Source organism: Myiozetetes cayanensis, unplaced genomic scaffold (genome assembly GCF_022539395.1).
Source record: "Myiozetetes cayanensis isolate MyiCay16 unplaced genomic scaffold, myiCay2020 scf1, whole genome shotgun sequence".
Lineage (NCBI taxonomy): Eukaryota > Metazoa > Chordata > Aves > Passeriformes > Tyrannidae > Myiozetetes > Myiozetetes cayanensis.
Genome location: NW_026086604.1, coordinates 6,606,136 through 6,620,792, shown reverse-complemented (window position 1 = coordinate 6,620,792; position 14,657 = coordinate 6,606,136). Strand labels below are relative to the sequence as shown.

The 14,657-nt window shown below is 38.5% G+C and overlaps 1 protein-coding gene across 1 annotated transcript in view; it reads left to right on the top strand.

The window, feature by feature from the left end:
* Window positions 1-12,811, top strand: part of TG (thyroglobulin) — a 145,237-nt gene extending 132,426 nt beyond the window's left edge. The window contains 3 exon segments of the mRNA XM_050321686.1: window positions 7,143-7,283; window positions 7,745-7,935; window positions 12,516-12,811. Of these exon segments, the coding sequence (XP_050177643.1) occupies window positions 7,143-7,283; window positions 7,745-7,935; window positions 12,516-12,631 (448 nt within the window). The 3' untranslated portion in view covers window positions 12,632-12,811.
* The last annotated feature ends 1,846 nt before the right edge of the window (window positions 12,812-14,657 follow it).

Sequence of the window (14,657 nt, the reverse complement as noted above, 5' to 3'; positions counted from 1 at the left end):
AGAGAGCAGAATAATATCTCCTTCCACGTGGTAGCATTCTCCCAAGCTTGGCATGACACCATGTCTGCTTTAGTCTTCAGTTCCCATATGAATAAGGAGCCAACTCCCACATTAATAATCTGTGGTTAAAATATATACATAACCCAGCTGCCATTTTCTCACTCTCTTTCTGAGAACACTTAGGCCTTGGAGTAAACATTTATTCTAAACAATGTGGGAGGAATGTGGCTGCTCAGCAGTGCCTGGGATTAGTGGGGAGGGCTGGGGTATAGCTTTAGTTACGGTGAAGAAATGTGTGATAGGAGAAGTATGTTTTGACAAGGATAATATTATTAACTGTACAAAGATTTGTCTTGTTAACCCTTCAAGATGTTTCTGGGTGATTTTTATATATTATGTGAAGGAGCACTGCTTGCTATGCCAGCACAGTTTCCAATTCACACTGTGATGCCAAATGTTCTGTCTTAAAAGACGGTGCGTAAAAATCAGTGCCCTGTCAACTGAGAGGGGCAGATTTTCAGCTGCAGCAGGGTGGCAAAGCGTCATTATTGTCATTGTAACAGTCTAAACTGAGAATTAATGAGGCTGTATCTTACAGTCATTAACATGACCATAAATAATTGTCACAACAGCTTTTCTTAATTGTTGAGTATGGGACAGATTCATCCAAGATTAATGATCTGCTGTCTCTTTTGAGTCATTTTAGTTGGGGCTGTCTTTACCTCCTGTCTGTGCACTCTTGTGTGCATTGATGTGAGCTGTTGAAAGGCTGTTCCATGCCAATGCTCACATAGTTGGCTGGGTTTTGGTGACACTTCTTATGATTCCTTTAACTGAAGGAGAAAACTCCTGACTGATTAAAAAAAAAAAAAAATGTTTGTGTATAAACCCACTCAACTATGGGAAGTATTTTTGGTTTCTATTTATTCTGTATGCTGTGGTAGTTCTGGCTATTCTTAATATCCCTTTAATTAAAGGAGATTTTTCTACTCTTGGTTTCATAAAAGTTGCATCCCTGCCCTTTAATCCACCCACCACCTGCCCACTTCGTGTTCTCCTCCTGACTGTAGCTGTTAGTCCATGGGTACCAACACCCCATAGGTTGAGGTCCACAGTGTGAACTGGGTGCCATGCAGGCAGACAGAAATTTATGTCTTTATGTCTCTGGGCTTGAAAGGAACTCATCTCAACACGGAGGGCCAATAAATTAGCAGTGAGGTGGTGACAAGCACATTGCCTCCACAGGTGGGCGAGCACCTCAATTGCCTTAGGCAGCTCCATCCCCTTGCTGCAACAGCAGCTATTTGTTGTGCTCTGTAAAGCTCTACTCCCCATCATATCCTAAAAGCTGTTGCTTTGCTCTTCTTATTGAAAGTGCCTCTCATTCCTTTGGTCTTATCCATTTCACTACGACCAGCTACAGCTAAATTAAAACTGTCCCACTGATACCACCACATCACACTGTTCTCAAGTCTTTAAACAGTTTCTTTGTTTCTAAAGGATTGAAGTCAGCATAATTTGGCTTTTCTTTCCCATGAAGTGGTTTAGAGGCCTTTATCATTCAGATCTTGGAAATTAGTCATAAATATGCAAAGGCAAGGCGCCAAGCTCAGAAAAGGCAGAAATCAACTTTAAATGAAACAAAAATTCAGCTAAAATATTCAGAAAACTACAAAACAACTTTTGAAACTGCATGTGCTGCACTGGGACAGGCTGTTCTCATAAGATGTAATCTAGAAAATAAGCACAAAGTCCATATTTGTAGAGCACCATGTATTCTTTGGGACTCTGGGGTCTTCCAATGGACACATCACCTTTTTTAGGAAATTCATCCATTCATTCAGCTCAGGAATAGCCATAATGAACAAATGCATAAATTTCTGTCTCCCAAAAGTGCACTCAAGTGTCAACATACCTATTTCTAGATTTTAGATACAATCATTCCCTGATAGAATTGTGTAATTTGTGATTTTTAGGAGTTCTGACAAGTTGATAAAAATACCTTCTTTCTGCCTTAATATCTCTGATACTTTTTTTCAATTAATGTGAGCTTTCAGGTTCTTGAATTTACTATCTGCTACTTCAGTTTTATTTTCTTCAACTGACTGGGCTATAATGCAAAGTGGAACATTGTGTGTTTTGGGAGTAATTCAAGTGGAAAAGACACAGCAAACTCCAGGATACTTTTGCAAGTCACATGCATCTATAGGGCTCTTTTGGTACAAATGTGGATAAACTTGGCAATTTAATCCTTTTAGGAGTTAAGTTTTTCCATACGTCCTGATTTTCCTGAAAAGAAGAAAGAAAAGAATGTTCATCTGTTTTTCACATCCTTTATCCCATTTGTTTGGCAGGAGTTTGTAATGAGAGGAGACACAGTGAGCCAAATGCATCTCTAGAATTGCAGAGGTCACATCAGGCCTTACGTTGGCCCATTAAATTTCTATAAATATCCAGCTATCCTTTGATTATTTTCTTCTCCCTGAGGTCAGATACCATTTCCTTTTATAAGATGTGTGGCTATAGGTAATTTTTTAAAATTATTTTTGCTTAGCATCAAAATGAACACTTCATTTCAGCCAAAGTGCAGTGTTGGTAAGCTGCCCCTCTCCCATGACATGGATGAAATGGTGCCTGTCCACATCTTGGGATACTAGATCTGCAAACATACACTGCAAATCTGCTGGTATTAATATGAAGATAATGCAGATGGGTGCAAAAAGCACATTAAATATTTCCAATAATTCTTGCAAAAAATAATTTAAAATCCATTTATTAAAAATAAGCACAGATTGGGGCCACAGGAGCATGAAGGCAGTGGAACATTCTATATAAATGACCTCCTCTTCTCCAGGGACAAGGTGTTTATGAAATCCTATTTCGGCTCAAATCAGCGGGAGATTTATCACCAACTCTATGAGTCTGGGTTTCACCTCTGCTGTTCAGCTCAATCAGGATGTAAATAACCTCTTCTCACCAAAGCCAAGTGACAGTGGAGAGGTCTTTTTTTGGCTTTTCTGATGATAGGTCTGCTCTCACTAATGGGGCCATGATTGCGAGACTAGGAACTCAAAGCCGAGGTCCCATCTCTAACACTAAATCTTTCACAGAACTGTTAGAATGAGCAGTTATTCTCATAGAGGTTTACATTAAAGGTTTAAATGGTTTTCTTACCTCTCCAGTCTGTCCCAGATTGCCAGTATCTGCTCGGTTCAGTGACTGACTTGAGTTTGAGTACAATATTTCTTCTCAATTTCTCAGATGATCACTGGTAACTCTGGCTGAACTTTAGCTTGTTATGTTTGTCTTGTTATTTTAAAATTTAAATGACTGGATAGCTCTGGGAAGTTTGGTGTTTTTGTATCGTATAGGATATCATTTGAATTTTGAGATGATTTACATTGGCTTCCACATGTGTGTGGAGTTTTTTAAAAAAAAACAAAAACTACATTAAGGCAACTAAGAATAGAAGCTATGACTCAAAAGGCTTTGAGATTAGTTGAAATTAGTTGAAAAGGAGATTAAGGACTATTTTTAACTGAAAGGAAAAAAAAGAGAAATATTAGACCAGAGTCAGTCATTAATCATCAAAATGAGCTTCCAGTATGAACTAATTAGCCAGACCTAGGGCAAGGAAAGAGTTCAAGATGAGATATATGTCCTAATTTACCACAGAACACACTGTGAGGTCCCTGCAGCCCCAGCTCCAAGTTGTGTGTTCAGTCCTAATAAGAAGAGCATGGTGGTGTGCCAGATCATGTTCTTCTGTTCTGACTGCCATGACTATGGATAGCCAGTAATGGCAATTCCATTTGGCAAACAAAATTTTTGAGGACTTCTGAGCTGGGGGGCTTGGTTGGGGGGTTTTTCTTTGGGTGGTTTTGTTGTTGTTGCTTTGGTTTTTGTTTGTGTTTTTTTTTTTGTTTGTTTGTTTTTTGTTTTGTTTTTTTTTTTGTTTTGTTTTTTGTTTTTTGGGTTTTTTTTCTGTTCCAAAAGCTTGTAATTAAGATGCTAACTTCAGCTGTTGGATGAGGGGGTTTACATCTATGCTCTCTTTGATTTGGAACACAAATTTAAACCAAGTCAACCATTAACTGGGTATTTTTGTTCTAAATTCTGATCTACTCATCTTTTACTCTTCCCCGTTCAAGCTATTCTTTGTATGTGAAAGTAGCCACAGTTCTTCAGAGAGAGCAGTGGAGTATCTGAATGGCTAGGTAATTCCCTTCTGTCTTTCTTGCTTGGAAACATTTAACTGGAAACTCCATCTCAGGTTCAAGGAAAAATTTCTCAGAACCTATACCTTTCCAATTAAATGGCTTGGCACTGGATAATGAAAATTCCCAGCAAATGATGTTTCAGGGTCTGCTGTTAAATGGTTGGTTATGAATGTCACCAAGATTCGGATTTTGCCACCTGGTTTTCTGTAAACTGGATAACTGAACTCCAGTAGCGCCTCCTTCTGAGGGGAACTGAAAATTCCCCACAGGGAGCTCATTTTAGTGTGAACAAAGGGGTAGGATCTGGCTCCTAGTAATAGTCCTGTGTAATCAAAAAATTCAAGATCTCATCCTTACACATAATTGCATTTGCTGCTGTTAGTAAAATAACAGATCTGTTCTTTGAAAAGGGACTTCTGTAGAGGAAGTTAGTTGCTATTAGTTTGGCTCCCTTCAAAATACTTAAAAAAACCCCTTTGCCCTTATCTCTTGCTGTCCTCCCTTTTGTCAAACTGTGCTCTGAAGTGCACTGGTTGTGGAGCCTTTGTTTCCCCATTTAGAATTTCTGCTGTTGAGCACCTTTATAGTACCTGACCAGTAAATGTTTACTTGTCACTCCTCTCTTTCTCTCACTCCACTTTTCTTCCAGTCAAAACAGTGTCTCTACCTGGTGCTACCTTGAGTATGCTCAGAGCTCCTACAACACTCCAAAGTCCTTGTTTGGATATTTCTGGCTATTTTGCACTCCCCTCTGGTCCCTTCCAACCCATGCTATCATTCTTTGATTCTGTGATTCTATGATCAGTTTGAGGGAGGAGACAGAAATATTCCCCTGATATTTCCCATCTAGCTATATCAATATGTTTCCCAGTTGTCTTTCCTGTTGTTCTGTGCATTTGTTTATGTGCCTCTTTCCCCTCTTAACCTTAGGGATTTTTTCCCATCCTCATGTTTTCTTTCTCATCAACCAGAAATATTGAAAGCAGCCCATGAAATTATAGCATTTTGTACCACTTTGTGTCTCTATATCAAACCCAATAGAGTCGTACAAATAATTTCAAACCTAAAAAGTTAAGTATTTAAGAGACTGCTAAGGTCACAGCCCAGACTGAAATTCAGCAGTTTTCACCTCTAGAAATGTGAGGACTGAGAACACAGTCTCATTTGGGGGAAAACCTCAGTCCCAGCTCACTTGTTTTAGCTTCACAGCTAAGTTCACCTCTGCTATGCCTTCCCAAAATGGATACACTCGTCTCTTCATTGCACCTCAACTAGTTTCATGTCATGTAATCTAATCAAAGGTGACTCTTCATTGAAAAGAAAATTGCTCCTTTAAGTATATCATACCTTTGCTGGAATACTGACACTAGAAATTGCTGTTGTATACTGGGCCAAACAAATTATTTTTAAGGCAAAATTATTAAACTATGATCTTGCTTAATCCTTCTATAAACATTTGGGGAAGAAAAATATGCTTTAATCTCGTTTCAGCTCTACATTTTTTTGGTGAATAATCTGTGAATAATTCACTTTCCAGATGCAAAGTATTACTGAGGTATTATGATAAGACTAAGGAAAACACAACCAAAGATGTATTTCATTTAGAGGGCTGTGTGTTTGTTTTTCAAAATAGAGGTTTTGGTGCCACCACTCATAAAATGTAAAAGAGTCATCTTGCTTTCAGCCCACCTGCCCATAATGGTTTGAACTACACTCCTTGTTCCTTTGGAGGCAGTATCAGGGTCATATCAATGCTGCTGCATTTCATGCCCAAAGATAAAATAGTTTCAGTTGTGACACTTGTCGATAGCAGCCACTGCAGCTAGTGCAGATCAAATCTTGCTGAGTGGATCTGGAATTTATTTGTTCTTGCCTCACAGACATCTGCTCCTTCTCCCAGGTTCCCTGATGCTGTCTGCCTTCATGCAGCACTAAACCAAGTCAATAAGACCTTTGTCTAAATGTGGGATATGCAAAACTCAATTGGACCAGAACACAAATGTCTCCTTCTGAGACGTGGTTCAAAGCTACGTGTTGAGCATTGTTTAGTTATAATTTTATTAGTAGAAGTTGGCCACTGTTTTTCTGCAGCACTTGAAGATGTTGAGGTGTGTGACCTTTACTGTTAAGTCATGCAAGTGTTGTGGTCTTACCTGGCCAGTTTTGTCTGTGAATTGTTGAAATGTTCCTTAGAATATGTGTTAATTATTACACGGAATTACTCAAGAATTGTTCTTTCTTAAATCTGATCTAAGTGATTATCTCAAGCTGTTTTGACTCAACTGCCATATAAAACTAGGGGAGAACAGAGTGTATGAGTCAAAACCACCCAGCCAGCAGAGAAATTAGATTAAAACTATGTCTAAGAAAAATCTTGATAAACATCTCCTATTACATCTTTTCTTATCCAAAGATTTGGGTCAGAATCCTGGCCACAGTGAAGTCAATGGAAAAAATCCAATTGCTGTTAAGAAGGGCCAGGATTTTATTCCAAGCCTATGAAATAAACCATAATTAACCTTCCGTTGTGGCTGCCAGAATCCATGTCACCACTTGCTTCCACTTTCTGAATTTAGTGAAAGTCTGTCCATAACTTAAGAGGCATTTAAGGAATAGCCAAGGGACTTTCTCCCTCTATCACTTTCTCTTTAATTTAGAAAATGTGCCCTGATACAATTTCCACAATTTCCTCTTGTAACAAATGTTAAAGACCCTGCATTAACCTAATGGCAAATTCTCCCTGTTATTGCTTGCTCTTCTTTTATGTTTTGATTTGAAAAAGTCCCTCAGCTCTCCACACTCTAATTAATGGTCATTAATTATTTACCATTTTGCTTTATTCTCTGAATTAAATTATATCCTTTTCTTACCCAAATAAATAAATGATGGGTTTAATTATCTTTCCATAAATATTTACTTTAGCTCAGGTCAGGAGCTCTTGCTGGATGTTCAGTATGCATTTGGTCTTCCATTCTACCCGAAGTATGAACAGCAATTTACTCCGGAAGAAAAGGGCCTTTCCTTGCGAATTATGCAGTATATCTCCAATTTTGTAAACTCTGGGTAAGTGTGTAACGTTTAAGGGTGCTGTGGTTGGGGAGGCGGTGAAGAGTAGAGGGAGTGTAGTCAGTGTAGATCCTGCCCTCTCTCAAACAGCCTCCATTTCCTCTAACAACTTGTAAGCCTACAGCTTTACTGTGCTGTGGCCAACCTCCAGAATGAGGAGTATCTCTAGAATAGTGAGAATAGGGGGAAGGGTGACTTTATGTGCTTTTTACAGTATCTTGTGTTGGGTTGGGATTGAGGGCTGTTGAGGATGTTCATAAACCTGTGTCTGTACAGGTCTATTGCTTAGGAAGTTAACCAGACTAACAAGTTACCATGAATGATTCACCAATGTGGACTGAATTTGAGCCCTGCTGGTCAGAGGGACTGGATACACATTTCCCTGACCTACCCAATCTTCTTCTCACTTTACTGTTCATGTCATTGTTTTCTAACGATCATTTCTCCTGCTCCCTTAGAAATCCAAACTACCTTCATAGCTTCTCGAGGAGGATGTTGGGGGTGATGCCCCTCTGGCCTATGTATCTGTCAAGTGATGATGGTGATAACTACAAGGAGTTCACTGTTTCTTTACCAACTCTTAAAGGATTGAAAAAAGCAGACTGTTCCTTTTGGTCTGATTATATCAGAAGGCTGAAAGCATCCACAGGTGAGAAAAGCATTTTGTGACATTAAATAAAACCTAAATTTTCAGCCTAATGTTTTCCTCTGACTGTAACTTTGTTATATCACTGTGGAAGAACACTTTTCATAAATTAAACATTTTTCATTGTCTAGGGCATATAGTTAAGACTGTCCTGAGAGTGAAAGGATGCAACAGTAAGCAAATTTATTTTCTAGCAGATAGTGTATAATAAAGTTTAATTGCCCTAGAGTTAGAGCTAGAGAAATCTTCCTGCTGTGATGATACAACAAAGCTATATCTTCTAATAGTTTGCTCTCTATTTGCAGTTATAATATAGACTTTGCCTAAGTTGGAATGCTGGGTATACAGGCCTGTTTTGTCTACTGGAAACACCTAACAGGAGAATGCTGAAATTCCTATGGTTTAGGAGGAGCACAATGACATCTATCCACTGTAAAGTTGTAACTGAGGCTTTAGTTATATGTCATTATGGTTCCTGTATGCTTTGACTTCACAATAGATAAATTTCTCTGACTTTCTTTTTATAGTTATGCTGATTATGCCCCTTGTATTTCTCCTTTGTCACCGTAAATTTCAATGCAGCTATGAGAGTACTTCCATTTTTTTCTTACTGCTTAGGACAGTAAAACCAACTCTGCAGAGATTTCAATCTGATGCCTGTCCTGAATTTATTCTAGTGAATAAAGTCTCCTTCATGTCTTTGTATCTTGTAAATAAATTTGGATAGCCTTAAGGAAAGCAAACAAAACCATCCCTTTTTGGCAGGCAGAGATGTTTTGAATTGTTCTTGGAGGCCTGCAAGTTTGCAAGTGTTTTTTATGTCCTAAGGTTTCATCTTCAGGCCCTCTCTGCTTTTGGGGACCGTTACAATTCTGGGAACAAAATGTACTTTCCAAGACACCAAACTACCCAGGGTATCTGTGGCTGACAGAAGACTTCAAATGGGCTGAGGCTGACGTTCGTGTAACACAAAACTATAATGTCTCAGAATCATTCATTTGGTGATTCTGATGCAAACACAAGGCATCAGTTCTCTTATTGAAGAGACAGCTTTAATCTTCACTCATGATCTTTCTTTCAAAGTGGACTCAAGATTTTGCAGAAAGCCTTTTGATCAGTTTCCTGATATCCCTCAGTGTCTTTCAAGTTCTGAAATATTTTGATCTCTCCAATGGCTTTCTGCGTGGTTGAGACATTGCTAATTTTCAAAGCTTGATTCTGATGTTTAAACAGTCCTGGCTATAACTTCTAGATCTTTTGGGACTTCACCTCGCAGCATTATGTCTGTGTAATGCCAGACTGAGCTGAAGTCGCAACTGTTGACCAAGCACCACGGACAGAGGCTCTTCCCAGCACTTACAGAAAATCCCCCCAAAAGGTGGAAAAATATCTACCAGGACAGATTAGTTTTGGCATAGAGAAGGTTTAAAACCATCCAAACTGGCATAAGAACACAACATTCGTGTATGAGTTAGTCCAATGATCTGTCTAACTCAATATCCTGCCCTTGTCAGTGGCCAAAGCCAAATACTGGAAAGTTAAACAAAAAAATAGAGAGAGGAAGAGAAAAACACACTGAAAGAGTTCACGAAGTTAAGTAAAATTTTTGAAAACAAGCCATAAAGTGTGAAATTTATGGAGTATAGATTGTCAAGGAAAGGTTTAAAAAGTACATGTCAACATGTTGTTCTTCAAGCATAACTGAGAACACCCAGCCGGCTCTTTAAGCCAGTGTTTGCTTGGCCCCAGCGCCATGGCAATGCAGTTACACAGCTGACTCCTGCTAAATTCCATCTCATAGCAGTGTTGGCTTGTTGCCTTGCCTTGATAGTCATCTTTAATCTTATCTCGCCTTGGAATACTGAAACTTCTCATACAATTTTGATAGGCATCACATCAAACCCATTTCTGTTCCAGACCTCATCCTGGAAGACTATAGAGACCATAGAGACTCTTGCTGTGCATCTCTTGATAACAAAATGAGCCCACCTCCTTGGAAAAAAGATTCATAATGTTCATCAGTTCACCTAGAAAGACAGTATAAAATTCGGATGCTGATGGCTGAACACCCTCAATTTCTTTTTGAGATGTTGTGCTGAAGTGTGTCAGTCCATCAGTACAAGCTCATCACTTGCATTGCTCTCCAAAATTGGATTCTGCAGGAATTGCGTCCCTAAGCATCATGTTGCTACTTTGTTGATGTGTCTCCTTTGCACCCAGGGTTACATGCTGTACCTCCCTTCAGAACAGAAGCACTGCACCTTTGTTGTTACCTGACTGCTCCAGCCTCTGTTCCTGGAGTGCTGTCAGGCTGTCAGTCAGCTACTCTGAGATCCAATCTTTCCCACCTTTCAATAAATATAAATGTCCATGATAGTGTTCTTGGGTTATTATGGATTGCAATCTGTGGCCTCCTGCCAAACAGATGGAATTTACATGTGCATCAGCAACAACAATCCAGTTTTCACATTAAATGCAGAGATGTACAGAATGTAGTCTGATGCAATCTCAACCTGTTGTGATGAATTCCGTCTTGTCCACACCTTTTCCTTGAAATCAGTTTTTTTCAGCTTCATATGTCATCTGTGATCTGTAAGCAAAAAACCCCAATATATTTCAATAAAATGGAGAAGAACTAGACAAGCCAGTGATCATGAAATATAACTGAAACTAGCTTTTCAAAAATCTTTCTTGATCCTTTGTATAGAGCCCGGTGAAATGTCTTGACTTAATGTCAAATTAAGGATAACTGAAAGCTCAAAGCTCAGTCCAACAGAAAACCGAGGTATTCCTTGCTGTGGTTTATGCTAAACTCATAAATTGCAGTTTCTGGGATAAAAACCTCTCATATTTAGAATCTTACATGTCTTTAAGTTATTCACTGTTGGATCTAGAAGCTGTTGTGTATATATCTAGCTTAACTATTACCTGTAATTTTCTTTCCATTCAGTAAAATACTGTCCAAGTTGAAGTAGGTGTTTCATTTTGTGATCAGACCACAATATTTACTGATGGAATGTATAATTTGTTCCTGGCATATAAATGGAATGTATGTAGATGTAATTGGAGATAATTTAACAAAATTCATGTCATAAATGCAATGATTCATCATGGTGTTTGCTGGCAGTGCCTTTACAAATTATGGAGGGGCGTTTGAATCTGTTTCATTGCAGATGAACTATAAATCTCTTGAAGTTTTGTTTGAGACCAGTTTGTAAAGTTGGCATTTTGGGGAGCAGTTTACCTGGGGACTTATGAAACTGATGATGCTTGAAAAGGTTTGTATTTAGTAAATGGAGTTCCCATGGTTGCATTTCAAAGACATGTGTTATATTTTGAATTATGACGGTTTCCATGGGAAACATCAAAACGATAAACAAGAAGAGTGGCCATTGTGGAAAAAATAAGCTGTGGATGGCTTTTTCCAGAGAATGTGTTAACAACTTGAAATTCAGTTAAAAACAGGAGCTCCAGAATGTTTATGCATATTCAGACAGATGTCTGAAAGCTAAAATTCCCCTTGTACAGTGTGGTGGACTGTACTGCCTAACACTGAGTCCCTTTATAAGGGGCCTCTCACTGCATCCCAAACAGGTGGACTTGGATCCAGTCTTCATCTCTTACTCATCTGACTTGTAGTCTAAACAGAACCTGTCCTCGTAAAAGAAGTGCCTCTTTAAGCAGTGTTGCAAATGGGGAGAAAGAGATACCTTTAGTGTCTCAAAGTTGAGTCTTGTCTGCCCCAATTCTTGTGCCTACATTTAGACATTTGGGCATATTTTACATGTCCAAGTTAGCCAGACTGGACCCCATCTGTTGAAAACAGGTACAGAAGCTGAAGCCTTCTCCATGAGCTCTGGGACACCAAGGGTAACCACATAAGAGTCCAAAAAAAGCAACAGTGTTCTTAGTTCAGACTCTAATCAAAGCTGAAGCAGGAATGTTGTGGTTAGAATTAATCTTTTATCCTTTCTATTCACACCTCCCTTTTGGAAATCTCAGCTAGAAAACAGATTCCTTTAATATGGGGGATATCTGTGCAGCTGTGAGAACACTGTCTCCAGGAGACATTAAATAAACACCCTCAGTGCACCTTCTTGACATGGTTTGGTGGTGCTGAGGCAAATGCATCATTGAAATAGGGTGGAAGACTAAAACCATAGAAGGAAAAGGATAATGAAGACGAGACCCACCAGAGGTGGGGTCTTTGGAGCCTTATGTATTCCAGACAGACAAAAAAATTAATGTTCCCCACACTTCCTGCCTGGTAGGGAAGTATCAGGAGATAATAATAAAAAAAAAAAAAGTCTTGCACGATTGGAGAGCAAACTATGAGAGCAAACTATTATGCATTCCAATGGCAGTTATTTAAAGCGTGATGGAGGCACAACACTTAAATACCATCAGGTGATCTGCCATTACCCTAAATTTTGCAAATGGACTGCAAACTGAGAAAAATATCTTCCTGAACATTTATAGCTGCATAAAGTTCTTTTAAGTGTCGTTGACCAAGTGTGTACCTCACAGCTTGCTGCATCAAAGATATAACATCTCTTATAATCTCAATTATATTGTCTTTTCAGGAAGTCCAAGTGATGGAGACTCATCTGGTGAAAACAGCCCTAGTGAAGCTCCCAGTGAAGGACTTACCTCCCTGGAGAGCCAGCCCCTGGGAGACAAGGTGTCTTACAGCAGATAGGAAATCACAGTGTTATCAGATGGGTTTGTCACATGTTGTACATCCACACAAACATCTCACACCAGATGATCGAGCTGCTTCCTCTAGTTAACTTTCTGAACAAGTAAAGTAGGCCTCTCAATGAAGTAGTTTTTCAAGAAAATTGGTGAATATGGCACAAAATAAGCACTACAGCTATTGTTTAAGGTCAGAAGAAACTGTAATTTGAAAAATGAAGTATCAATAAAAATTGCAAAAACAAAACAAATATGCTTGGTCTTTATTTTTTGCAACTACACAAGTGCCAACATGTGGTAGTACCACCAGCCAGAAAAAGACATACATTAAAACTCAGAAGTCCCTGGGTTGATGAGGCTCAAATTTGTTAGATGTCATACCTGTCTTGTCCTTTTTTTGTTACTCAGCCTATCACAAGCTGCTGATAGGAGTGGGAGCCTGGTTTGGCATTCTGAAGAAAACTAAAACTTCAAAATGGGAAGGGAGAACAATGTAAGAAGGAAGCAAAAATATGTGTGTTGTGTGAACACACACTGAGTTTGTTCACATGAAGTCAGGCACATGCACATGTTATATTCATGTCATGATCCCCTGTGAAATTATGTATAAGACTGTTTGATTAAGGCAGAACACAAAGCAGAGATAATAGATTATGTTAATTAAAACTTAGAATATGTTGTCCACGGAACATTTATCTTTTGCAAGGAGAATGTGAGATACAGAACAGTTTTGGAAGTGTCAGGAAAATCACAGGATACCTGTAATGGCTCTTAAAGTATTTTGGATTAGGTTGTTAATTCATTGCCGGGATCATTTGGCAACAAATATTTCTCAACTGCCAGCATATCACACACACTTTTATGATATTTCACAAAAAGTAAAATCAATGCTGCCTTGAAACTAACAGCAAAATTTCCATTGATTTCAGTAGGACACGAATTTCTTTGCAGTGCTGAAATAATTATTAAAACAACTAGCAAGGTTTGGTTTGCTTCTTGGGACCTTTGCCAGTGCATGAGCAGTTACTGCTGTCTTCCATGTATCCAGGTTTCCAAAGATTTTACCAAGATAGAAGAAAAACTGTGTAACACTTAGAGTTCTTATACTTACATCCTGTTCAATAAAAGTAAAGAGAATCAAGAAGCTTGTTAACTGACAAAAAAATAAAAGAGTAAAGATGGAGAACTCAAACTGTAATTTCCATCATTAACTTTACTTAAACTAGTTAACTGGTAATGGAAAAAAATGAAAATATTTAAGAACTTTCTAAAAAGCCCAGGTCTTAAACATGAATCTCAACAGAGGATGCTTTCTTTGCAGTAACTATAGATACAGCAGTTGTGATTCCTTGGCCAAAACTGGATTTACTTTTCCCTCTTTTGAGACAGCTCCTTGAAACCTATGTCTAATAGATTCTATTTAAAACTTAATGCACCCTGAGAAAACATCTTATTTTAGTAACTAGTATGATTTTACCTATGTCCACACACAGAGACAGTCATGTGCATATTTCCAGCCACATAATTTCCACAGTGGAAGCATCCTAATCCTTCTTGGCTTGACTCTAATAGTCCTGTCAATCTTCATTATTTTATATATATGTATATATACATACATATGTATAGATTCTCGACAAATGTCAAAAGTTCTTCTTCATCCATTAAACAAATGCTTTTTAACTAATCTAAAAGTATTTTAGGTCACTTTGACCTCTATACTGGTCCTCCTACCTTGCAATCCTGACACTGAGTTGTTTTCTCCCAGCCAACATTCTTTGTTTTTGCACTGTACTCTTAAAAAAAAAAACAAACAAAACAAACAACAAAACACCCAAACAAATTCTCCAGAACATCAGCCAAATCCCTGTGAAATACTGATGTTAAAATGGGCTGCTGTTTGTGTAGAATTTTTGCCAGGCTGTGTTATTACAAGCAATCACTTTGGGAAAAATTGGGCCATGAGAGTAACAGTTTTGACCAATCAACCCAAAGTATTCCATATGTTCTGCTAAAGAGACATCAAAAGGCTA